General features: G+C 39.6%; 1 protein-coding gene across 1 annotated transcript in view; it reads left to right on the forward strand.

The window, feature by feature from the left end:
• METTL24 (methyltransferase like 24) overlaps window positions 1-25,611 on the forward strand; it is a 107,601-nt gene extending 81,990 nt beyond the window's left edge. Inside the window, 1 exon segment of the mRNA XM_024740954.1 lies at window positions 23,630-25,611. Within this exon segment, the coding sequence (XP_024596722.1) occupies window positions 23,630-23,944 (315 nt within the window). The 3' untranslated portion in view covers window positions 23,945-25,611.
• Window positions 25,612-27,731: the final 2,120 nt, after the last annotated feature.

The following is a 27,731-nucleotide window of genomic DNA, read 5'->3' on the forward strand; positions in this document are numbered from 1 at the left end:
CCCCCCCCACTTTCTCCCCCTGCACCCCTTCCTCTCTCATCAGCCTTCCCTGCTGATGGTGTGGTTACAAGGAACAGACCTGAGGTTTGGAGCAAGAAAGCTCAATTAGAGAGATACAGGGACAAGTGTGTCTGGCCACAATGGTAAGCTCACCAACTAGTCTATGAGCAGCTATGGATTTTATCTGGCAGACTCTCTGTGGAGCTAGAATGGGTGTAACCAATGGGTGACCAATTTAAGACTTCATAAATATTAAGTGTCTCATACATCATGTATGTGTAATGTTTAGTGACAATTTTAGTGTTTACCCAGCATTTCTATCTCTTTCTATGTTCAGCACATCTATGTATTTTATTTATGCCTAATGTCTCATAAGTTACTCTGTACTTAGCATATCTTACAAGTTTCACCTATCCCATTTGATTTCTCATTTTCTGTAGCAGAATTGCATATTCTCAAATAAAACAATTTAAAACTTAAAACTGATAAAATTGTGTTGTTTGTTTGTTAATCCACTTCAGCATTTACATGTTCAAACATCTGTATCCAGTATTCCATAGAAGCCATTAATAGGCCCTAGTTAATAAAAAAAAAAATAAAGTGAGCAAAGTGAGGTATTTGACAATCCTGTAAAGTCACTCTGAACTTCACTCTTGTGGTATAGAAATTAGCTGTAGAAGATAGAACTGGGTATGCACTTATCTTAGGACCTTCCCTGGAAATTGTTTTCATTTTTTTTTAAAATTTATTTATTTATCTATGGCTGTGTTTGGTCTTCGTTTCTGTGTGATGGCTTTCTCTAGTTGCGGCAAACGGGGGCCACTCTTCATCGCGGTGCGCAGGCCTCTCGCTGTCACGACCTCTCTTGTTGTGGAGCACAAGCTCCAGATGCGCAGGCTCAGTAGTTGTGGCTCACGGGCCTAGTTGCTCCGTGGCATGTGGGATCTTCCCAGACCAGGGCTCGAACCCGTGTCCCCTGCATTGGCAGGCAGATTCTCAAACACTGTGCCACCAGGGAAACCCCTGTTTTCTTTTTTTTTTAAGATATATTTGATGACCATTTTTAAAAAGTCTTTATTAAATGTATTACAATATTGCTTCTGTTTTATGTTTTTGGCCGTGAGGCATGTGGGATCTTAGCTCCCCAACCAGGGATTGAACCCACACCCCCTGCATTAGAAGGTGAAGTCTTAACCACTAGACTGTTTTCATTTTTTAAAAACGAGATTTCTTATATGAATTTGTTCTTTCATCATTCAACTCCCTTAAAGTTGATCTGCAGAAAAAGTTATTTTGGCATATTTTTAAGCCCCATATTGCCCAAGACAGTGCTTTATGACAAGTAGAAGTTTTTCTCCTGTGGTTAGATTCTGGTTAATTGAGATTTTGCTGTTCAGCTGATGGCTATCATTTCAGAGATGGTTGTACTGGAAGATATGTGTTTGAGATACAAAGTCTCTGTTTTAGGTACAGGACAGCCAGGATCTTAAAACTTTATAGAAAATTGAACTTGCCAAATCACGAAGTCCCCGCTCTTTAGCCATTGGTCTCAGTTTCTTCCCTAATCTAGGTTTTAACACAAGCTGTTTCAAAGAGGAAAGTAAAGAGTTAAACTTTAACCTCATCTAGTTTTCCTGTAAAAAGTGCTAATGTGTGGAGAAGCCAAAAGCATGACCAAGGGCTTCCCTGGTGGCGCAGTGGTTAAGAATTCGCCTGCCAATGCAGGGCACATGGGTTCGAGCCCTGGTCTGGGAAGATTCCCACATGCCGCGGAGCAACTAAGCCAGTGCACCGCAACTACTGAGCCTGAGCTCTAGAGCCCATGAGCCACAACTACTGAGCCAGTGTGCCACAGCTACCGAAGCCTGTGCATCAAGAGCCCATGCTCCACAACAAGAGAAGCCACTGCAATGAGAAGCTTGCGCACCATGATGAAGAGTAGCCTCCACTCGCCGCAACTAGAGAAAGCCCACGGGCAGCCGATGACCCAATGCAGCCAAAAAAAAAAAAATAAGTATGAGCAAGGGACATAAACGGAAGGAATATTCTACCCACTGGAGGGTCTGCTCTCAGAATGCCCTTTGTTCATTTAACAACACAGGGAACCAGGTATGAAAGACCCAGCACACTCAATGAAATAATTACTTAGGGCTTAGAGAGTTACAGGAAGTAGAGGGACAGGGATTTGGCCAGCAGTGTGGTTTATACATAAAACAAACATGTGCTAATGTCATAGATGGCACTTTCTATAAGTTTCCCCATGGCAGTTACTCGAACTTTTCTCCCTCATGGTTGGGCCTATAACAGACAAAAGCTGAAGAACATTTGTCATGTACAGAAAACCAAATATCATTCCTTTTGCTTCTTACACATTGTTATCAAGGGTATTCTTTCATTAATGTTTAGGGGAAAGTCAGAATAATTTTGCATGCTTCAGTTCAGACCAGGATACTCCTATTTATATTTTTTGACAGGCTCACATAAGTGTGTTTAATTGAGGCAAATTCACTTATGTATAAGAAGACTCCACATTTAGTAATCAAAATGAAGAATAAGATATTGTGGATAAGAAAGTCTCCTATCCCAGTAGAAGAATGTTAATGTATTGGAACAGCAAGAGATATTAAAGGAACTTTGGCTTTATATGACATTTTCCTGACAAAGATTCCTGTACTGTAACTTAAAGTGCACTTTTTGAGGAGCCTTTCCATTTAGAGTAGATTTAACAATCATAGGTATAATATAGGGTAGAAATTTCCAAGATATTATTGAATAGCAAAGAATAAATGAATCCTGTTCCCTAGGCAACCACATGGAGGGGTATAATATCCCTCGTGCTCCTCAAATGAAGTTTAAAGTTGCTACTATTTTTGGTTTTGGCTTCCCCTGAAAATGGTTTTTATGGCTTAAAAACTTTTTTATATATATAATGAATTTTGAGCCCTTTCCAACTCTTCTCTCTATAACATTAGTCTTGAATATAACAGCCTCTCCATCCTTTGATCTCAGCATGTGTGGCTATAAGAGAAATGGCCGCCCTGGAAATCAGATCAAATTGGGGATGGAAACTAATATGAGAAGTGAGGGTAGAGCAGAGACACTTCCAGCCATTCAGCAGGCTTTCATAATTTCAGGAAGAAAAGTACTCTGGGGTTTTCTAATCCACTCAATCTTTTATGTCTTTTTGTTTTTGTTTCTTTTTTTTAGCTAATATGTTATAGGACACTCAGCTTTTTTAGGGGAAAAGCATTTTAATGATGGGATGGATGCATTTCTGATGTTTTCAGTAGTTTTTTTGTGTGAGTGCCCAGTGTCATCTGTTTGGGCTTTTTATCTCCTATGTGATTCTCCCAATATTGACATCCTTTCTCATCTGTCACTCTTCTCTCAATCTTTTCCCTCCTTGCTCTCTTGCCTTAATTCTATTTGTTTTTTTTTTTGTTTGTTTTTTTGCTGTACGTGGGTCTCTCACTGCTGTGGCCTCTCCCGTTTTGGAGCACAGGCTCCGGACGCGCAGGGTTAGCGACCATGGCTCACGGGCCCAGCCGCTCCGCGGCATGTGTGATCTTCCCGGACCGGGACACGAACCCGTGTCCCCTGCATCGGCAGGTGGACTCCCAACCACCAGGGAAGCCCCTTATTTGTTTTTTAATGATTTCTTTCTACCAGACCAAAAGTGTATACACTGAGCGATTGTGACCTTCTGAGCACTGACCCTCTAAAGAAGGTACACTGAGAAATCCCTGCAGATGTGCCTGATGTGGGCAACCTTTCAGAAATACAGGGTCTGGTTGCTGACACCTCTCTTCCGTCTTGGGGCTGGTAGGGTCTAAATACCCAGAAAGTCCAAGGGACTTCAAGAATGCCTTCCAATAAAAATATCTCTTAAGTACATTCTGCTGGTTAGATTCATTTGAGTTAGTTAGCTAATCTTTTATTTTTTTCCGGTTTTAATATTTATTTATTTTGTTTATTTTTTTGGCTTTCTCAGGTCATAGTTATGGCACGTGGGGTCTTTGTTGCGGCACGCGGGCTTTTCTCTAATTGTAGCGTGCGGGTTTTTCTCTCTCTAGTTGTGGCGCACGGGTTCCAGAGCGTGTGGGCGCTGTAGTTTGCAGCACGCAGGCTCTCTAGTTGAGGCACACGAGCTCAGTAGTTGTGGTGCAAAGGCTTAGTTGCCCCACAGCATGTGGGATCTTAGTTCCCCAACCAGAGATCGAACCCGTGTCCAATGCATTGGAAGGCAGATTCTTTACTGGACCACCAGCGAAGTCCCAATTAGCTAATCTTTTAAAAAGCCATCTCTCTCTGGAAGATTGAGCTTATTCTTGCCTGGACATCAGCTACTTAAATCATATGACCTCATTTGTTTCTCGGGTAGGTGTCTCATAACACTTGGCTGAGGGAGTGCAAGTTGACCGAGATGGAAAAGTAGGAAATTTCTGTGTCTGGCTCGATCAACATTTTGTAGTAAAGAGCTTTGTCCAGCCAGAGGGCATCTGAGAGTGAATGCCATGGGTGTGAAGTCACAGGAGGTGAGAGAGGAAGGCAGAAGGAGGGCAGGAAGGAGAAATACTTAGGTATAGATTTCCTTCTTGGTCATTTCGATTGTGGCTGTGGAAGTGCCCAACAGCAGTTTCTTAGCATGCTTTCCTTGTGCAGGGCAGCCATAGGTTGTTAATGCTTGTTATGTACTAAGCACTCTGAAATATTTCATATTCCATGCCACAGACAAAGAAGAGAGCCTGGATTTTTGTTGTTGTTTTTTAGTTTTGCTGGATACTGTTGAACACTTTTTAGGTGTTCAGTAAACACTTTTTGAGGCTCTCCTGTAAATCAGGAACTCAACCAATGAAGGGCAGCAATGATGAGGGTCCTTTCCCTCAAAGACATCATGGTCTGTAGGGGGAGACAAACATTTGTGCAAAAATTATCCTGAAAGGTACTAAGTGCTAATGCAAGAGAAGCAGAAGAGGAGATGTATAGCTCCTTTTAGGTGGGGGGTCAGGGAGATATCACAGAAGAGGTGATACTTCAGCTGGCTCTTAGAAGTGGAATGGGAGGTTGTCAGAGGTAGGAGTGAGGGGAAATAGTAAGTGCAGGGGTGGAGACTTGAGAAAGAGAATCGTGAATTACAAAAAGGTAAAAAATTCAGCGTGGCTTGCACAAAAAGTGATCTGTGGAGAGAAAAAGGATATGAGGCAAAAAAAGAAGGTTAAGTCCAGGCTGTGAGGGCCCTAGTGAGCCCTGTAAAGGAGTTTGGATTTCATTTTGTAGCTACAGGGAGCTAGCAGAGGCCCTGAAACTGGGGACTAAAATACAGTAGGCCCCTACATACGAACCTTCAAGTTGAGAACTTTCAAATAGGTGAACGTGTGTTCGCACGTCCAGTCACATAAGTTCACGTGTTCACATGTCTGGCATACACTGGCACGTTCGTGCGTCCTCTACAAGTGGTTGTGCTTTTGTGTACTTCACTGTACAGTACCGTATGGAGTACAGTAGTACAGTATCCTTATTTCAAGCCCAGGATGTCCAGAAGCAAGTGTAAAAGCAGTGGTAATGTAGCTGGTACTGCTAAGAAGCGCCAAGAGATAACGATGGAAACAAAAATGGACGAAGAAGAAGTAACTGAAGAACTGAAGAGATTCATGACACAGGAAATGGCAAGGGGATTTTCTTTATTTGAGGAGGCTCTGTTAGTTTTTGAGGCATAGGACCCAAACATAGAACAGTACATGAAGGTTGCAGCGGCCGTTCAGAATGCAGTCCAGTGCTACAGTGTCATCTATGATGAGAAGAAAAGAGCTACTACCCAGACATCGCTGGATCATTTTATTAAGAGGGTAGATAGAATTGAATCCAGCAAGGAACCAGAACCGTGCAGTCAACTTCAGGCGTGAGTGAAAGTGCAGCTTGCCCTCCATCTTCTATTGCTGATGATCCTTCAGCTCTACCATCTCCCACCTCCTCTCCCTCCTCCAGCCGGTAACTCTTCTTGCCTGTTCACTCAGTGCCAGCCCCTGTATGCCAGCTGTTGTACTACTGTACTTTTCAAGGCACTGTACTGTAAGATTAAAAATGTTTTCTTTATTTTTTGTGTCTTTTTTTTTACATGTTATTTATGTGAAAAGTATTATAAACCTATTACAGTACAGTATTGTATAGCTGATTGTGTTAGTTGGGTACCTAGGCTAACGTTGTTGAACTTAGAAACAAATGGGACTTACAAACATGCTCTTGGAATGGAACTTGTTCATGTGTAGGGGACTTACTGTAATTAGGTTTAAAATTAGGTAGATAATTCTGGAAACATTGTGGAAGGTGGACAATTCAAGGCTGTAAACTCGAGAGAAGGCATAGTTCATTAGAAATATTGGGCAAGCAAGTACTTAAAAGATTGATAAGAGCCAGTGTTGGTGAAGGTGCTATCAGTCAGCCTTGGCATTTTAGCAATAGCTATTACATCTATCAGTCTCTACCAAAATTTAAAATGTGGGCAGGAATAAGGTACTTTTACTTTTTGTTTTATACATTTCTGTCCCAGTTGCATTTTTACAACCGTTTTAATAAAACAAATTTATTTTTGATAAAAAAGTCAAATCCTACTGCAATAAAAAATTAAAGCTACAAAGTCAGAAAGAGAAAGACAAATACTGTATGCTAACACATATATATGGAATCTAAGGAAAAAAAAAATGTCATGAAGAACCTAGGGGTAAGACAGGAATAAAGGCACAGACCTACTAGAGAATGGACTTGAGCATATGGGGAGGAGGAAGGGTAAGCTGTGACAAAGTGGCATGGACACATATACACTACCAAATGTAAAATAGATAGGTAGTGGGAAGCAGCCGCATAGCACAGGGAGATCAGCTTGGTGCTTTGTGACCACCTAGAGGGGTGGGATAGGGAGGGTGGGAGGGAGGGAGACACAAGAGGGAAGAGATACGGGGACATATGTATATGTATAACTGATTCACTTTGTTATAAAGCGGAAACTAACACACCATTGTAAAGCAATTATACTCCAATAAAGATGTTAATAAATAAATAAAAATTAAAGCTACAGCATGAAACATTTTAAAACTCTATTTAAGAATTCATTTTAAAAGAAATATTCATTACTAAAACATTTAAAGTTGCTCTGGGGCTTGCTATAAACAAATTTGAACTGGGTTTTTGTCTATGAAGAAAATAGAAATAAGTCACATTGCCCACAGATAATGAAAGCTGGTTGTGCACTGTCAACAATTTATTATTTTCCTCCAGGGATCTGGTTAATCCAAATTGTATATAACTAAAAATAAATATTTGATATTTAGCTATGAAGTGTACATGTCTAACTGCTTTTTGAATGTGGGTTTTGAAATTACCCCATAGATAACTGAGAACCGACTTCAAAAAATATATAGGCTATATAGACTTTTTACAATGAACTATGGACTCCTTTTAATCCTTCCCTGTTAATTATTTTTTCAATTTCGTATCTGGTTGACAATTTCTAGCACATAGATCAATAAGCTCGCATCTGATACAGTACACCATGCTCAGTTTTTTGAAACAACAAATTAAAGATGTATGCTCTTAACTAAAGACATTAAGAAGCTGTTTTTGGCATGAATTCTTCAGTTAAACATCCAGTTAGTAAGGAACTCAACTAAATTTGGCAACTCACTTCAGAAGAACCAAGATGGTACTGCTTTTCCTCCTCTCATAAGAAACAAGACAATTAGAACACATTTATCTCCATTTAGACATTTATGGAAAACACTGGTATGAGGATCACTAGTAACTGAAAGAATTTAAACTTGCTAAGTAAAATGTCTTGTAAGGGTTTTGGCTTTCCAAGAAGTTTATGTGTTATTACTACATTATTCAGGGAAGTAGCCAGTAGGCTGTCATTCTACTTAACATGATTCAGAGCTAACCTTGGTGCCTGAAATATGTCTGCCTGAAACCACTCACTCCCTGAAATATAGGGAAGGTGTTGTTCGTGGTGACAGGTTAACAACGGACTGGCCACCAAGCTCCACAAAGTGGTGTATGCACGTTAGGGAAACGACATCCTTCCTTTTGTTTCTATTGAAAAGATGCCATTTGGAAAACTCCTCTAGCTCCAATAAAACTGCATTGCCTCATGGCTGAAACCTCCCAGGCATCAGCAATTCTTTTAAAAAATAAAGGAAGATGAATAAGAGGATAGAGAATCTTGGGAACCTCAATTTAAAAATTATAAAAACAGCTACCACTGAAATCAAGCAAGATGATGAAGTCCTTGGCTGACAACCCATAAAACTTTCATGATTACCTCCACTCTCTCTGTTCTGGGCCAACACACAGGCTTAAAAAAAATCTATTATATGTATTGATCTCTTTGATTCAGTTAGAAGTGTATAGATCTGGGTGATTTTCAGGTGATCATTTGCCAAATGTCCCACATGTCAATTCATAGCAAACAAAGTAGTAAAGGCATCTTTCCACCTTAACTGTTGGGCAGCCATTCTACTTGCTGTGAGACTGAGGAATAAGAAAGGTTTTAGGGCTGTTAGAAAGGAGAAATCTCAACCAGAAGTCCTCTACAAGGCACAGGGCAGTTGGAGGATGAAGCTGAGTCTCCTCTCCCCCCTCCTCCTCCTTCACACCCTCTTCTTTCACCTCTTCCTTGTCAAACGAATGAGGCTCTTGCACACTTTTATCTTGATAAATGTTTAAATGACTCCCCACTTCTGCATATGTGCTTCCTTTCTTTTGAATTTGCAATCTTTCCTGCTTGTGTAATTCAGAGAGTGCCAGGTGTAAATCAGTAGATGTTGTAAAACATGAAAAAATACAAATTTCTTACTAAATTCATATTAGCATGAAAATACAATGACAAATCTTATTTTTCAGGAAGGTCAGTTCTCATCTTGTCACATAACTCTATGGAGGGTAAATTGTGAGGGCGCATCTTCACTTCTATGGAGCAAAAAGTCCCAGGACAGCCTACTGAATTACGCCTAAGAAAAGCTTGGCCTGTTTTCAGATGTCTCTAGAATGTTCCAGTCAAGCTGTTGAAATGCTCTTTGCCTGTAAAAAAGGGCTCCGTACATGAGTATTAAGCAGATGACCTTTTTTTTTTTTCTTTTTCCTTTTTTTTTTTTTTTTTTTTTTTTTTCTTTTTCCTTTTTTTTTTTTTTTTTCTTTTTCCTTTTTTTTTTTTTTTTTCTTTTTCCTTTTTTTTTTTTTTTTTGGCGGTACTCGTGCCTCTCACTGCCGCGGCCTCGGGCGCAGCCGCTCCGCGGCATGTGGGATCCTCCCGCACCGGGGCACGAACCGGCGTCCCCTGCATCGGCAGGCGGACTCTCAACCACTGCGCCACCAGGGAAGCCCCCAGATGACCTTTTAAAGTGAAAAAACAAGCAAAGCAAAAACTCCCCATTAGAACGAGATTTCAGAATTATATGTACTGTTTGATCTCAGTTATTTTCTAAGGTAGATAAAATACTGCAAGAAATATAACCGAAATGTTAATAGTTATTTCCACTTGGGACTGGGATTTTGAACAGTTTTTTCCTTCTTCTCTATATCTTTTTGTACTTTCCCAATTTTTAACAAATTCATGTCTTATTTTTATAAACAGAAACAAACAGCATCCCAAATTATTGCCCTTTAGGGAATGGAGAGGCCTGAGGTGGATGGAATGTCATATATTTGTTTCTTGGTATGCTAGGGTTCAAATAATTTTTTTTTTTTGGGCAATTTAACACGTGACATGGTATTGGCTATAGACCTGGCCCTTTCTGGTTGGACCTGAATCTGAAATTAGGAATTAAAGGGAATACATAATCCATAATCCATTTTTGGTGTGGAGGAGATGAATTAGCGGGAGGAAACCCCTCTTTAGCTAAGGGACACGAGTCTTGTGTCTGTTGTTCCAGCCTCCACAGATGCAAATGGTGGTTTTCTTATTATTATGTATTTATATTACTTTGTATGGAACTTTATAAAACATGACTTGGTAAAGAAAATGTCTCAGCCCCAAGTTATGCCTTTTGGTCATACAAAAATTATGAAATGAATATAGTGACCATGTTATTATTCTAGAAAAAGTACATGGAACAAAGGGGAGAGGGCACTAGTTCCAATGATAAAATAAGCTATTGATACAACTGCTAAAATGTGGGTGTTTTGTCTAAAGCCAGGTCTAATTGCTACCTTTTACCCCCAAGAATGGCAGCAGGGGGGCCATACACATGCTAGGAGCTCAACAAAGATGTATTAGGTTAATAAACACTCCATATTTGCTTTCCACCTGTCATTTTTGCAAAGGGAACTGTAAATCCAGAAACCCTCCACAATATCATATTTTGTGCTTGGTTTCCTTAACATTCTGAGGATATAAAAATATGGTGTTAAGAACGTCTGTTTTGATGTCAGACCTAGTTAGATTCCTGATTCTACCACTTAATAGCTGTGTGACCTGGGTTGGTTGATTAACTTCTCTGAATCTCAGGTTTCTATGGAAACTGCTTGGGTTTGGCTTTGGCTTCACCTCTTGCAAGTTGTGTGACCTACCTAGGCCTCAGTTTGCCCATCTGTAGCATGAGGATAGTTAAACACCTCATTTGTTTGTTGGGAGATGAATTGGGGGCATTGAATGAAAAGTGCTTAGCATGCTGCTTGAGTGGGCATATAGCAAGTGCTTGATTAAAGTAGGCTATTAATTTTTTTTTTTTTTTATTACCAGTAGGTATAAGATAAAAGGGTATGTTCTGAGGAATGGCGCATCTAGAGCAAATGTTAGGGACTTCTAAGTAATATCCAGTGAGAACCAATGAGTGGTTATTTCTACATCATTGTCTTAACATTTTCCCTAAGATGAGGCTTTGGATACAAGCTGTGTCTGAATATCTAGCAGATTTCTTTGGGTATTTTATTGATAATTTCCATATGTGATAGTCGGCACTGATATTTCTGTGTATAAAGTTTTTCTCTCCTCATTGAAATTGCTACATAAATTTAACAGGAGGTTCAAAACTGGCACTGCTTGAATTTTTTTCTTGTAGGTTTTTAAAAAACTCTTTTTATTTTTTCCCTTATTTTCTGGCTTTTAGCCATACATCTGTTTATAGTTTGCTATCATTTAATCCTCTTTTCTCTTGAGTTGGGACTTGTACATATGTCTTGATTATAAGCAGAAGTGATTTTACCTAATTCTGTATTTGTAATTTTATATTCTTTTTCTTAAAAAGGGTCCTCAAATTAAATAAGCTTCAAGCTTCACAAAACCTGGATATACCCCAATTATAAGTTACATTTGTTTTGCAGGTGAAAGACTTGACACATTCAACTTAAAATTGCCTAAAGTGAATGTTAATTATGAGAGCATTATAAGACTAAAGATATCTTTATTTTCTTGCTCCAGGTGAGGACTGACTGAATTTTGCTTTGATTCTTCAAGAGAAAGCATCTGTGCTTTCAATAAAAATATACAAATGTGTAGATTTCATTGAATGGTCAAGATAATAAGTCAGTATCTGGCTTAAGCATATACTAGAATTTCAAATGTATAGAACAGATCAAGAATAGTACTAACTTCATTAACATGATGACTCAAACCTAGATTTTTCAGGCTAAAAGAACTGACCAGGTGTATTTTGCAGATCCATTTTGTTAATGCATTGTAAATTTATGCGTTAAGAGAGGAAGGGAGAGTGCAATGTGGTGGTCATAAGAATTCTGGAAGGAGAGGAATTGCTATGGTTTTGGAGCAAAGGAGGAGGAGGCCAGAAAGAAATATGTAGGGAATCTAGAGGAAGAGTAGAAATTCCAGAGTTAGAAAGTTGCTTACCAATTCAGGAAATGCTGAATAAGTTAGTTTCCAGCAGGCATGGATTCCTGGTCTGTTTCACTGCCACTAACTACTTCTTCACAGAAGATTTCAATTCTAAATAAATTTTTCAACAGGGACACCATTCTTTATTAGCAGCGAAGAATACTAGAATATGTTGAATGTATTTAAAATTAGGTTGACTGGGGGCTTCCCTGGTGACGCAGTGGTTGAGAGTCCGCCTGCTGATGCAGGGGACACGGGTTAGTGCCCCGGTCTGGGAAGATCCCACATGCCGCAGAGCGGCTGGGCCCGTGAGCCATGGCTGCTGAGCCTGCATGTCCAGAGCCTGTGCTCCGCAACAGCAGAGGCCACAGCAGTGAGAGGCCCGCGTACTGCAAAAAATAAATAAATAAAATAAAATTAGGTTGACTTACATGTGAAAAAAAATTATAGTGGCTTAAACAGTAGGAAAATTTTCTTCCTCTCATATAAGAGAAGTTTAGAGGTATGTAGTACAAGTCTTGTATAGAGACTCCATAGTCATCAGGGATCTGAGCTTCAACCAGCTCGTCTTTCTTCTTAGGGTGTAATCTTTCTCCTCATGGTGCAGTATTGCTGCTGCAGCTCCAGCCATCACATTCTCACTCCAGGCAAAGGGATGGAGGAAGCACTAAGTACAGCCTTTTCCTTTAAGGGAACTTACTGGAAATCCCACGTGACAATTTTACTCTTACATCATTGGTCAGGTTTTAGCCACGTGGCCACACAGCCATAAGAGAGACTAGGAAATATAGTCCTTTATCTGGGCAGCAGTGTGATCAGCTAGAAATCAGGGTTTTGTTATTGAGAAAGAAGAAGGAATGGATATGTGTGCAAGTGATACCTCTGCCATGCTACATTTCCCTTTAAACTAAACAATAGTATATGTTGCTATTTTTCTCTACTAAGAGAAAAGCATTTTATAGGATCTGAATTTGTATTAATGTTCTTAGTGGTGAGCTAGTATTGATCAGAAGTAAATTTAGAAAACGCCAGATTGTGCTTTTCTGGGCACTTCTGGTGCAAAGTGATTCTTGGCAGAGAGGGATATTGAGAGAAGAAAGGAATTATGCTTCCTTCTCAAATACTGTAGCAGTCATGAAATAAAACACTTCGCTAGTCCTTAAGTCTCAAGGAAAATAAAGCTTAGAGTTGTAGACTCGTCTCAAAGCTGTATTAATGCGTGATAAATGTTAATGGATGTATGTGTATGTATGTGTATGTGTATCTAAGACTCAGAGCAGAGAGTGATGTTTGAGATGTAGAATATCTGCCACTGATTAATTAATTTGTGATCTTGGACAAATCATTTAGCCTCTTAGGCCTCAGTTTTCCTTGTCTAGAAAATGAGGAAGTGGCCCAGATATTCACGTATCATTACTGGCTCTAATCTTCCAGAACCTGGATCCTGGGAGGTCCATTTAACCATCTCTCCATTCTCTTAGCCATCCATCTGTCCATCTATTCACTTGTCCATTCATCCATCTATCTACCTATCAACTATTCTTACTTTTTTTTTTCTTTTTTTTGCGGTACGCGGGCCTCTCACTATTGTGGCCTCTTCCGTTGCGGAGCACAGGCTCCGGACACGCAGGCTCAGCGGCCATGGCTCACGGGCCTAGCCGCTCCGCAGCATGTGGGATCTTCCCAGACTGGGGCATGAACCCGTTCGTGTTCCCTGCATCGGCAGGTGGACTCTCAACCACTGCGCCACCATGGAAGCCCAGACACATTTTAATATTAGCTTAAACAAGATAATCTTAACTGAGGCAGGGCTAATGAAGGGGTTATGGACCATGCTGAGAATTCGTGAAAATAATAACAGCTGCCACAAACAGAGCACATACTCTCTGTTAGGTGCCGTGCGTTTCTGTGAGTTACGTGCATTTCTCCTTTAACCTCAAGAGGGCCCTGTGGTAGGAGAGGCTAAACAACCTGCCCTAGACCCATGTGATAAGGCAATTAGCCCCAGAGCCAAGGTCCCAGGGACTAGAATTTTCTTAGAAAAGTGCTCATGGAAATAAACACACATTTTTCTGTACACAGGCAAGGAGTACAAGCCTTATCAACACCTTGGTGATATGTTTAGGAAACCCTGACCTAACTGTATCCTAGTAAAGAAAACATCTGGTGTTGGAAACCCACCATATGCCTTCCAAGCCAAAGATGACCAATGTGTAGATACTTTCTTTCTTGCTCCCTTTTTTATTTCTTTTTTGGCTGCATCGGGTCTTAGTTGCAGCACTCGGGGTCTTCCTTGAAGCGTGTGGGATCTTTCGTTGTGGCGTGCTGGCTTCTCTCTAGTTGTGGCATGCGGGCTCCAGGGCGTGTGTGCTCTGTAGTTGTGGTGTGCAGGGTCTAGAGTGCATGGGCTCTGTAGTTTGTGGCACGTGGACTCTCTTGTTGAGGCGCACAAGCTCAGTAGTTGTGTCATGTGGGCTTAGTTGCCCCACGGCATGTGGGATCTTAGTTCCCCTACCAGGGATTGAACCCATGTCCCCTGCATTGGAAGATGGATTCTTTACCACTGGACCACCAGGGAAGTCCCTACCAGTGCGTAGATACTTTCTGCATCTGCTTATGAGAAGGGGGAGAACCCAGCCTGTGCTGAGGCTGAGTTCTTTGCAAACACACCATGAAAAGCTCACCCAGTGTCATCGGCCAAGTCTGATGTGTGGCCCAGTGGTTCTCAAAGTGTCATCCTTGGACCAGTAACATCACCATCAGCTGGGCTCCTGGTAAAAATGTAAATACTCAGGCCCCACTCCAGATCCACTGAATCAGAACCTGTGTGTTCACAAGCCCTCTAGCTGATTCTGATGCATGTGATGCTCTGAGCAGCACTGTCCAATAGAACTTTTTGTGCTGATGGAAATTAAAGCAGTTGCCTGGTGCTGTCCTTGGTGCTGCCTGACTCTGCCCTGGGCCAGGTCCCTTGCTGCCACCTCAATCCTGCCTAAATTTGCGCTGCTAGGTTCCTTGCTGTTGCATGTCACCAGTAGCCCTGCTGACTTCTTGACTTGTCACCAGCTCATCCATTTCCTGTCTCTGACCTAGGTTTCTGGAGTTACATGTTATATGACCTCACCCAGCCCAGAATGTTCTTGCCCAGCAGCTTCAGGTTAACTCCTTTGGAATAGGCTAGAGATTTAGCAAAAAAAAAAGTGTTTGTAAATGTTTCCCTTAATTCCTTTAAAATTCAGTTACAGAGTGTTGCTCCTTGCAGAGGTCACTTCTGTGAGCCGATTACTACATACAAATCATTTTCTTTTATTATTAGTTCAGAATTGCTCCTACATTAGCTTAGAGTGACCGTTCATATTTCCCATACTATGCAGGGCAAGTCTTATCTCCCTTATCTCCCTTATCTCTGTAGTGGTAGCAAAAATCCTGTAATGTTACATTTCTGCCAGCCAACAATGATAATTGGGCCTGATTTAGTGTGTTTAAAGTTTAAGGCTTTTAAGGAGACTTTTAATCCTCTTCTTCATTTAAGATAAATTTCTTGTATTTTTCTGCAAAAACAAGATCCTCTTTCTAATGTGTTCAGCTTTTAATTTTGTAGGTGCAGATATATCTTGCTTTAAGCAGACAGTATATAAAAGCCTGGATTTACCTTGCTTCAATCATTAAATAACAACTTTTCATAATTAAACTAAAAGCCAGGAAGAAGTTGTATTGATAAAATAATTTTAAAATTATGATTGAATATTGACCTAAACCACGGTGAATATGGAGAATGAATGCAGCATGTATTGTTGGGGTGCTAAGTAATTGCTGAGAAATTAATTTAAAAATATTTATAAATAACTCAATGAGTGGTCAAATAAATAATAATTTAAAAAATAGAGCCTAATTACAAAAATCAATTTCCACACTTTTTCAGGAATCTATCTTTTACAAAATGTGAGATATATCTGTAAATGCCATATATGTAGTATCTGATTCTTGCCTCAAAACCAGACTGCCCATAGTGAGGCAAGCAGCTGTGTTTGCAGGTCAATTCTGGTATGAATGGGAAATCCCTTGTTCTGTGTTAGTCGATTGATAAGCTGTATCGTTAATATTGACATTTTATTGGTGTTATGTAGTTTTGGCTCTTAGCCAGGGATTTTGACTAATATAATGATGAATTAGCTTTATGAGGGATGGTAATAGCCAGTTTGAAACTTTAATACACATTTTCTGGGTGGAAAAAGAATCTATCTTCTTTTAAAGATTTAATATAGAACAATAGATAAAGCATTTTTTATTAAAATGTTTAAAATAAAAAGTTATATAAAAACAGTTTAACATGTACTTAGTTAAAATTGATTTGTCTTGTTTTCTCTTTCTTTAAATGGTTTTTGTCTTATCTAGAGAATCACTGGGACATAAAAGTATAGGTCTGTTTAGGAATGCTCCAGAGTGTCATGTGGCTTCAGGGTAAGAAAAGAAGCGAGTGTAGACTGGGCTGATAACAGTGGAGGAGCCATTTGTGGTCTGCCTGCCTGTGCTTCCCACCTTAGGGCAACCTGGTTTGTCCTCAGTTTCTCAAGAGCAGGGACAGGAAGGGGTTGCTGGTTAGTAAAATTATTAAAGGTGTAAACTGTGCCTATGTTTTGAACCTGCTACTCTACTTCCGGGAGTGTTCTTCTTCTAAGGAAGGAATCAAACACACTTAAATATTTAGCTGCAAGTTGGTTGAACACGTCAGTTTGTAACATCATCCAGTTGGAAAGAACCTAAATGACCATCAGAAGGGGAATTTGGTTAAGTAAATTAAACCAATATAAAAATTGTTAAAAAAACAATTATAGCTGGAGGCTTCCAAATTCTTTTTTTCTTAGGCAGGAAAGCTCTTTCTTAAGCAAAAATTTACAAGGGATTCCAAGCATATAAAAGAGGGAAAAGGGGAGCTGCTCCTGTTGAATCGAAGCAGAAGGTCTGGGGCCTCCTCCACATCTCCCTCACTCCTGCAGGGGCCTTACTCACCTCCATCACATTCTTGTGAAAGCTCCCAAGGATGCTATTTGAGAGAACGTTTTAGATGAAAATTTATTGGCCTGGAAAAATATTCATGGCCTGTTATATTAAAAAGCAAATTTTAAAACAGTATAATTCTAATTTTATAAGCAACATGTGTATTTGAATTATGCCCATGTAGGCTGTAATCTGTGGGGTGTGTATGTGTGTGTGTTTAAGACAAAGAAAATCGTTTAACAAGAAATATGCCAGGTGTTCAAATGAATTGTTTTTAAACTCTAGATGATGTGTATTTTAATTCTTTTTCTTTTTGCTTATCTGTAGCTTTAATTTTTAAATAATAACTATGTACTGGTTTTTTTAATAAGAAAATATCTTTGGTTAAATATACATTAATTTCTATATACATTAATTTCTAGAAGTCACAGCTTTGGAAAATGTAGTATTTGACACTATACAAATAACTTGTAATGTTTCAAAAGAAGACTTGCATAAATAGCACTTGGTCTCTGTTCTAGTTATTTCCTGTCACATAATGAGTCACCCCCAACACTTAAGTTTCTTAAAACAACAGCAATTGATCATTTTATTATCTCTCCCAGTTTCTGGGGGTCAGTGTTTGGGAAGGGCTTTTCTGGGCAGTTCTGGCTTAGGATCTCTTATCGGGTTGCAGTCAGATGCTGGCTGGAGCAACTGGGGTCAGTCAGGCATCACTCTCTTTGTATTGATTGAGTCTCTTCGTATGGTCTCTCTGCAAGGGCTAGTTTGGACTCATAGTATGGTGGCCTCAGGGCACTTGGACACCTTGCATGGTGGCTAAAGTTTTCAAGAGAAAGAGTACCAGTGAACAGAGGAGAAGCTACATCACCTTTATGGCCTGTGCTTGAATGTCACCTAGAGTCACTTCTACCAGACTTTAGTAGTCCCTAGTCACAAGCCCATCAAGATTCAGGGGGAGGATAATAGGACAGGATACAGAATTTGTGGGGCTGAGTACAAAGTGAAAGTGTAGGGTCTTTTGTTCAAAACGTATTAAGAATTCAAGTCAGTGACAACAGAGCATTAAACCAAGTGTTGAGCCCTGTTAAGTGCAGGGCCTGGTGTGACTGTGTAGGTTGCACCCCAAGAAGCTATCCCTGGGGAGGGGACATCAACTTCATCTCTTGATGGGAGGAAGATCAAGGCCATATTGTAGAAAAGCATGTGAAATGGGCATTAATTGTGAGACCACCTTTGGAAAATAAAATCTGCCTCAGTGTCTATGACTTACCTTCAATTAATTAGATGGCTCACATTTTTACTACCCAGAACTGGAGTAGCCATTAGCTATGCAAGAAGAACTGCTGGCCCTCTCTAGCAACCGGCCTGCCATAGCAGTAACAGGGATGTATTTTAAAACTCTTTGTGCAGAGATACTGGTTGCCTCTAAATAAAGTACAGCAAAAATACCTGTTTTATATCTGTTATGGACTGAATTGTGTCCCCCCCCAAATTTCACAAATTGAAGCACTTACCCTCAGTATGATTGTGTTTGGTCATAGAGCCTTTAAGGAGGTAATTAAGGTTAAATGAAGTTGTAAGAGTGGGCCCTGATCCAATAGGACTGATGTCCTTATAAGAAGAGGAAGGGATACCAGGAGTGCTCATACAGAGGAAAGGCCATGTGAGCACAGTGAGGAAGCAGCCTTCAGCAAGCCACGAAGAGAGACCTTAGGAGAAACCAAACCTATTGACACTTTGATCTAGGACTTCCAGCCTCCAGAACTGTGAGAAAACAAATTTCTGTTGTTAAGTCACTCAAGTCTGTGGTATTTTGTTATAGGAGCCCTAGTAGACTAATATATCTAGGACTTATACATGTTTACTTGTTCTTTTCAGAATTTTCTTTATTAGTCATCTTTAATCCATTGGATATCCCAGGTTCTCTGTCAACTTCCAAGGAAAGCCAGATCTAACAGAAAATACCATGTTTTAATTAATGTCCCTTATTTTTTTTTTTGGCTGCACCACGAGGCTTGTGAGATCTAGTTCCCCAACTAGGGATTGAACCCGGGCCCTCAGCAGTGAAAGCATGGAGTCCTAACCACTGGACTGCCAGGGAATACCCTAATGTCCCTTCTTTAATAATATTCTGATGAATAAAGGCTTTATTCTTCATTTTTCCTGGAGTGTTGCTTGTGTTTATTTAAGGCTCATGTCTATGGTAATACTGTAGTCCATTCATGGATTTGTATATAAAATAATATTGTTTTCAATCATTGGGGTCAATTATCTGCAGACATGGATGTGAACAATGACTATCTCCTCGTTTCTGTGTATGCCACTCCTCCCCTCAAGAGTGGCATCTATTTCATCTCCCCTTGAATCTGGGCTAGCCTCGTGGTTTGCTTTGGCCAATAGAATGCAGCAGAAATGATGCTGGTGTTGCAGCTTCCACTTTTGCCCTCTTGAAAGTTAGCAGGCATGTAACAAAATCTTCCTATCCTGCTGGAGAACCCCCTCAAAGGGGAAAAGGCTCAGGTGGGGAGCTGTAGGCATGAGGACACTGACTGCCTGAAGGAGTTCCAGAGGAGGGAGAGGGATGGGCTAGGGAACAAGAGGGTGCCAAACAGGAGCCACACCTGCTGGGCCTGGTTGTGTGGCCAAGAAAGACCCAGGGAATGAAGCAAAGGGGTTTCATGATGATGGTTTTAATTGGCTTTGGGGGCTTGTTGATCTGCCTTGGGTTTGACATTTAGCAAGATTGGAGCTGTCAGTGTTGGCTGATGTAGGGGACCAGCAGGACAACATCCATAATTCCCTCAGATAGTTGCTTGCCCTTGGATCTCTGGTACAGGACACTTTCCCTAGGCACTGGCCCCAGAAAACTGGCTCCTGACACATATTTGCCAAAGCTCTATAGCAGTAGTTACTTCAAACACTGTTGTGTCCTCCCAAAATACGTACGTTGAAGTCACAAACCCTGGTTCTTCAGAATGTGATCATAACTGGAAATAGAGTCAGAGTCAAGCCAGACGTAATTAGTTTAAATGAGGTCATAATGATGGGGGGTGGGTCCCTAATCCAATATGATTGGTGTCCTTATAAAGAGGGGAAATTTGGACACATACACAGGAATAACGTTGTATAAAGATGAAGACATAGAGAGATGAAGAAACCAAGGAATGCTAAAGATTGCCAGCAGACCGCCAGGAGCTAGGAGAGAGGCATGAAACAGAGTATCCTTCATAGCTCTCAGAGGAACCAACAGTGTTGGACACCTTGATTTTGGACATCTAGCCTCCAGAAATGACAACACATTTCTATTTTTGAAGCCACACAATCTGTGGTACTTTGTTACACCAGTCCTAGCAAACTAATACCCATGCCAGTGCACCTTACCCTCCTTTCCTCTCATCTCTGCATTTCTGGGTGGATGAACACAGGATAAACTGTGCCCATGAAGAGGAAGCTGCCAGATGGCCTCACATCTTAATCCAGTTAAAATTAAAATTCTCATTTCCTCAAAAATTCTATAAAAGGTGATTTATTATATATTTCAGGCACAAGGAAAAGGAGATAACTTTGATGGGAGGACTACTTTAATGCCTCTGAATTTATACCAAATAGGTTGCTTCATCTACTTCCTTTGAGAATATGTCCTCAGTTATTCCAGAGTTTACAGAGAGCTAACATTTAGTTGTTTTTCTCAAGAAACCTGATTTAACCTAACTGTATTAGGATTGGCACTTGATTATTCCGATATAGTAATTTGCATGATTTTTAGTGCCATAATTGTTGAAAGCTGATATTAGAATCTTAAGAGTGGCATACCTTATTCAGAGATGTTTAGCACCTTATAATAACAACAATATTGGGTGCATTACGCAGTAATAATAGAAATTACACTTGCAAAATAGCTGTGGTAATAGAACATTCTGAAATGCAAGAAATAGAAAAAGCACACTGGAAGAGAAAACCGTGTTTTATTCACTGCATTTGGCTCTCTGTGCGCTAAGGCTGGAAAATAGGAAAGAGCTATGTCTTCCTCAGTGCTGTACTACCCCTGGGCTGCATGATTTAGATCAACCTTTATAATTCTGATTGAAGTGGAGAATTTTCAGTCACTGGATTCAAAAGGGGGTGGGGGAGTGTGGTCATGTTTGAAATACATTTTGCTCTTTGGTTGGAATAGCATTTTGTAAATGAAAACTGCATTTCTAAAGAAAGCATGTATTTGCTATGACTTAGCCTAATAATTTGTTTTTTTCCAGTTGCACATAACTTCTTTTATATAAATTTATTTATTTATTTTTGGCTGTGTTGGGTCTTCGTTGCTGTGCGCGGGCTTTCTCCAGTTGCGGTGAGGGGGTGCTATTCTTCGTTGCAGTGTGCGGGCTTCTCACTGGGCTGGCTTCTCTTGTTGGGGAGCACGGGCTCTAGGCGCGCGGGCTTCATTAATTGTGGCATGCGGGCTCTAGTCCAGTTGCTCATAACTTCTGATTGATAGCTTGTTTTAAAAATATGATTGAAAAAATAAGTATATTCCTCTACACTTCACCAATATAATTTTTAGGCCAATTTTAGGCTGATTAAGTTTACTCTGCCCCTCTAATACTTTGATTTATTGATCACATTCAATATATCCAAACTCACAGAAAGCCATAGTAAAAAATAAACCTGTAAGAAACCTAAGATATTCTTGACTATGTGAACTGACACAACAAATGTTGATTTTGAATTTTGGATATTTTCTGTATAAGTTAAAAAATTCTGTGAAGTTTTGATTTAATATATCTTTTGGCAGCCTAATTACCCTAATTCAGGAATATTCTGCTTAAAACTTTGAAGATTAAACAAAGCCAAGGATGCGCCAGGGCAGCAGAGATAAAAAAAAGAGTGAATTAACTCTATTGTGTCCAATTCATGAGAATTATTTCAGCCTTGTATATGTTCACATGAAACCTGCCTTTGCTCGCTTCATTTTAGAAAAGAAAGTTGCTTTTGTTTCTTTAAACTTTTCCCTTTGATTTTGGAAGCATTGAACAACAACAACAACAAAAAATCTGGTTTATGGAGGCCTTTTCTAAGGCCTCCTGATATTCTTGGGGTTGTTACTATCACTCTTTCTCTGGTGGACCAGGTGGCAAGTGAGTGAAAGCCTCTCCTGTAGGGTCTCAATATGCCAGGCAAAGGCCATTTTCTTGGATCAATTATATCTGAATTCTTTGCATCTCCTCCAGTCAACTCGGAAATGACACAAGGAATTTTACCGTTCACTGAGAGCCTCACGTCTCAGCTGCAAATGAGAAGCTTGTCAAATAGACATGCACGGAGAGAAAGGAGAGGCTGGGGCAGGATTGGCCTTGGTTCTTATTCATCCTTCTGAAAAGTCAAAGATACTTCACGTTCATGGGGAGGATTTTGGTGACTTCAGTTAGCAACTTGCTGAAGAGCTGTTTAGGGTTTTGCTTGTCACCTCTTGGAACTATAGGCTTTGCTCTATTGCAGTGATTCCCTGCATGTTAATTATTCCAGTTTGTGTCTGAATGTGCCAGCCTTCCTCTGTGTGGTCAAATTATCCCCTTTAACTTCCCCCTCCATTTCTTGGCAGCAGAAAAGTCATTTTTACCAAATCCTTGCTTACCTATAGGGCTGTTTTGCTGAGATAATGTATGTGGAAAGTGATTCTTTAAGCTGGAAGGTGCTCTGCTTTCCAGTGTAAAATGGCGATGCTGATAACAATACTTGTACTCACTGACCCATACTCCCTCTCCAGTAGCACCTTATTTTCCAAACCAAAGCCTTTTAGGAACTCTGAGTTACCATTTTTCCTCTTGTGGTTTATGGGAATTCATGTCGTGGTTAAGAACATGGGCCATGTAGACAGACTCAGTTCAGAGTTCACCACTGTCTCTCAAGCTATGTGACTGAGGATGGATTAATCTCTGAGTCTGGTTTTCTCAGCTTTAAATAGGGATACACCCTTGTAGACTTGTTGAGAGGAGTAAGTGAATATTGCGAGGTGAAGCACTTAGCATAGTGCCAGGAGCAAAGTAATTAGCTTTCATTGCTTTCTGGAAGTATTTGGTATTCTGCTATTCTAACGGATTTTGTGCAAAGTCAGCAGAAAGGAGCTGCTTCTCGTAGCTTGATTAATTGCAAAATCTCTCCCACCCTACTCTTCTTCCTATGTTCCATTTCACCTGGAATGTGAACGTGTGTTCATTAAATGAACAGAGAATGGTTTTATTAGAAATTTTTTTAGAACACTGTACTGGTATATACTTTTTAAAGCAATCATGGAATAATGTTAATAATTTTCTTTTTCAAGTCCAGAATTCAGATACCTGAGAACTCTTTCCCTGGCTTCCAATCCTGATGAAGTTGGTGGGGAGTAAGGTTTTTTGAGATGGTTCCTGTAGGCAGTGGCCCTTTGTTAGTTCCTCCCTGCAGGCTACCATTCTGCCAGGACATGGCCTGGGTTCCTCTGAGCAGCATATAGGTTGCTGGGGAGAGGCTGTGGACATGGTTCTTTGTGATATACATGCTCCAGCATCTCCTTCTTGGACATCCATTCCCACTGGGCAGAGAGTAAGAAGGTCCATCATGATTTCTGACTGGTATTTCATTATTTGTATATTAATATTTGGTGTGGTGTAAGGTTAGGAATTCATGTCATAAGTGACCATTTGAAAAAGACTTCTAACTCTAAAATTTGAAAAATTCTACTTTCTTGGAAGGTAGCTACACAGTGATGCTTCTGATATCAGTGGTATGTTTAACAATGTTTATTGACTCTGCTAATCTCATTTCATCATTTTGTTACAGATTGATGTTCTCAAAGCAGATCTGGAAAGCGCAGAATGGAAAGTTTTGGAAAATCTTATTCTGGAAGATGTCCTTGAACAAATTGGACAGCTCATCTTTGAGATCCATCTCCACTGGCCCGGGTTTGAGGTCAGTGGCAGTGACAGCACTGTTGTGCGGTTCTGGTACAGCCTCCTCAAAGAGTTAGAACTACAGGATTTTAGGCTTTTTCACAGTTACAAAGATTTATCTAAACCTCAGCTATTCCTGAAGAAAGATATTTTCAATGCGAGTAGCTGTTATACTCTGAGTTGGGTGAATACAAGATGGAAATAGGATGCAGGAGCTCATCAACAACTCAAGGAAATATTTGCAGCATGGATCATGTCCATGATTCTAGTTATTCTGGTTTACTTGTCCAGTCTCCCACTAGCCTGTGACCTGCTTGAGGCAGGGATTGTGTTATTGCCTTTGTAGTACACGTAGCCTGGCATCTCGCACATGGTAGGGGAACAGTTAACACTTGCTGAGGGGATGGACACAGGAGTGCCACGGTAGTCAATCTCCATCTGCCCAAACCCAGGCTCTTTGCCTGTCTGCCTCTGACAGAGTGGGGATGCTTGTCCTCTTTCATTTCAGCTTGGAAGATAATCCCACACTTATCTTAGTTTTCCCTAAAATTAATTATGTATCTGTAATCCATGAATTTACCACCATGAAAAAGAAATTATATCACATTTCTGTTTTCACTGGGTTGATGAGATCCTTAAATGTGTAGCCTGCTGTTTAATATAGGGCCTTTCATTTGATGTTAACTCACCTTTTCCTAGGATTTTCTTGTTCACTGTGTCAATAACATTCTTTACAGCCTTGTAGATTTCAATTATTCTTCTTCAGTTTTTGTTGAGGCCATGCTGTGACTTTATAAGAACCACTGATTCTGGTTTCTGGGAACTCAGACACACCAAATTCTGTAACTGAGTTTAAAAGACTAGAGTATCAAGTTATTCAACTCAGGATTCTTTTCATGCTCAGCCTTAAAACCCTCTGTTCCTATGAAACTAAACACAAAGCAGAACTTGGGTGTCTTCAAACCTGATTTCTCAACCTCCGACTTGCCTATGGTGTCAAATCTTTTTTTTTTTTTTTGTTATCTCCAAGATTAAGTTTTTCCTTGCTGCCAGTTTGCATTCATTGTAAGCCTGTGGCCTGAGGGCCAGAGTCTCTCTCTTTCCCGGGACAGATACAGTGTGTTTTGGTAATACCAATCCTTTTTTGTATATATTTTTTAATTAAGCAGATCATGCATGTTCTCAGTAGTTCAAACAATCTCTATCATTTCTATTTATAGGATTAGACATTTACCCCTACAAATGATTTTCAAAAATCCTATTTCAAATAAATAGTATAAAAATAAATCAAATTATTACCTTATTATAAATTAAGTACATCTTCTGGTATTTTTTATATCCCAAGCGAGCAGGAATACATACATACACTGTTCATTTAAGAAATTTTGGGAGAGCATAAAATACTGATTACTACTAGACCTCGATTCCTTCTCCCCATCGTTTTACCTTCTTCCACCCCAGACATGCCCTGGGTTGGCTTTTTGCTTTTTGCAGTGGTTTGAAAATACCATTCCTCAGGTGAGAAACCAAAATACAATAGAGTTATATCATCTTACTAACTTGGGTTCAAAAGGGAATAAGACTTTCTGAATTAGTAGTGATGATTTTTTAAAATATAAATGAGGTTTTTTATATTAAAACTTATAGTACACTAATAAAAGTCATTGAAGTGAGAGGACCAGCTTGAATAACTTTGATTTGAAATAACAGTTTAGTTGCTTTCAATGTCCCTAGGCATTTCAAAAGTACAAAAAGTTTATCAAACTCAAAAGTGGTTTTTACTGTTAGTTTGCATGGTGTGGCCTCCAAAACAAAGTTAACTTCAGTCCTGTTTGGATTATATCACAGATTGTCTTTCATTTTTTAATAAAAATTTTCTACAGTAAACACAGATCTTTTTATACATTAAAATTTTTAACCCTTCTTATATACCAAGGTATGAAGTATACTAATCTTAAGTATCTAGTTAGTGTGACTAGGTTTTAGATGTATTCACACTCATACCAAGATTTTTAACTCATGGGATTGAAGATTAAAGTCCCCTTTGTACAGGACGGGTTACCATTGATTCCGGATTGGTGGTGCAGAACATTGACTTCATCACACTATATATATCTGAAGCAAGAATGGAAGTACTGTTAAGAAAAAAATAAAGACAAACTCAAAATAAATCCCAAACACACCCACCCACACCCACCTACTAGGCAGCCTGTTCAATTGTTATTTGTACTTATTTTATGATTTTTTTTCTAAGACTGTCCTTCATTCCCTTCATGGAGAGTTTGAAATTTGTGATGAATATTCTGACTGTTGCTATGGTTTCCCTGCCTCTAGAATTATTATGTTTATTGTGTGGGCCAGGGTTTTTTAACCTCAGCATTATTTCCATTTGGGGCTGGATAATTCTTTGTTGGGGGAGGGAGGGCCATTCTGTGCATTGTAGGATGTTTAGCAGCATCCCTGGCCCTCCCCCTAGGTGCCAGGAGCACCACAAAAACAACACAAACAAAATACAAAAAACAAACATACAAAATCAAGAGCTGCTATTCATTGAGAGCTTACTATGTGCCCAGTACTGTGCATAGATTATTCCTAATTCTCCAAACAGTCCTATAAGGAAGTGTAATTTTCCCAATTATACAGGTAAGGAAACTCTGAGAGGTTAAAATACCTTATTCAGATTATTCAAATGGTAAAGCAGGAATCCATATCTCAGACTGCCAGATCCCAAAGCCCATGCAGGGCCCCTCCTCCGTCTGCTTCAATAGCCTTTGACAAACGTAGGGACATATTTTTGCCTCCCTATTAGTAAATGGGAAGAAAAGCCTACAAATTTACTAATACCAGACCTGCAAATCTGTTAGAGTTGGGATCATTTTTGTAGCATGCAGGTTTAATTTAAACAATCTACTTAATTAAAATGTGCCCACCAAATGGAGGCTTCCTGAAAAAATATGGGGTCCCAACAGCTTCTCTGTCAATATATTCAGGTTGCCAGGAAAGATCTTGCAAGTCCTGGAAATGACCCTTGGCCCTCATTGGTCCCAATATGCCACACTTTGCTCCTAGATTTTAGGGAAGGCCCAGTCACTTGGAAGTGTAGTGTAAGTTTCCTTTGTTTCAAACTCGCCTTTGACCTGCAGATATATGAGGTCAGATGTGAATATCTGTGACATACATCTCTTAATTAACTCCTACCAGAGCAGTGCTCATAAATGAATCTGAAGATAGAAATTTAATAATGCTCTTCTCAAATGATTTTAAAAACTGTTCCTTTTTGGATGAAAGACATATGAGGATGTAAGAGATTCAGAGGTCAACCTTTTAGCACAAAAGGTTGTGCTAAATCACAATTTGAGATTAAAGTCAAAGAAAAACAATTTTCCCATTCTCCCTTTTCTTAGAGTGATTGTATTTGACACAGTTATAATAGGTTATCATATAAATATTTGTAACTATTTGACATAGTTCAAATGAAGTGAACCAGGAAGAGATAAACAAACTTCTGTTAGAATTGACTGAAGGTCCACTAGTATTTACATCAGGGTGGAACAAAAGCAAATTCATGAATTTACAGTGTTTAGTCCAAATCAGTTATTCATGTAAGCATTTCTGCTTTGACTATAAGATTTTAGTATATAGTAAATACAGTACAAGATTTGCATTTCCTAAGTATTACATGTTTGGATTTTGCAAAGCTTGAATTAATACCAGGGAGCCAGCCTCGTCGTCATATTTCTCCAGATGAAAAATGAAGGCCTCATTTAAACAGATTATTCTACTTGACTATACAGTGGTAGGTACCTACAAGCTCAATTACGTAATATAATTCTCTTCTTTTGGAGATAAACTTATTTTGCCTTTTAAGCAATGACATAATTCTTTTTTGTACTAGCCAATTGCTAGTTCTTTGTGAATTCAGTGCATTTAATTGTATGCTAAAATATGTTCCTTTTTCTTACACTTAAAGAGGTATTTGAACTTTACTTATC

The sequence above is a fragment of the Neophocaena asiaeorientalis genome, unplaced genomic scaffold, assembly GCF_003031525.2.
Source record: "Neophocaena asiaeorientalis asiaeorientalis breed wild unplaced genomic scaffold, Neophocaena_asiaeorientalis_V1.1 scaffold203, whole genome shotgun sequence".
Taxonomy (NCBI): Eukaryota; Metazoa; Chordata; class Mammalia; order Artiodactyla; family Phocoenidae; genus Neophocaena; species Neophocaena asiaeorientalis.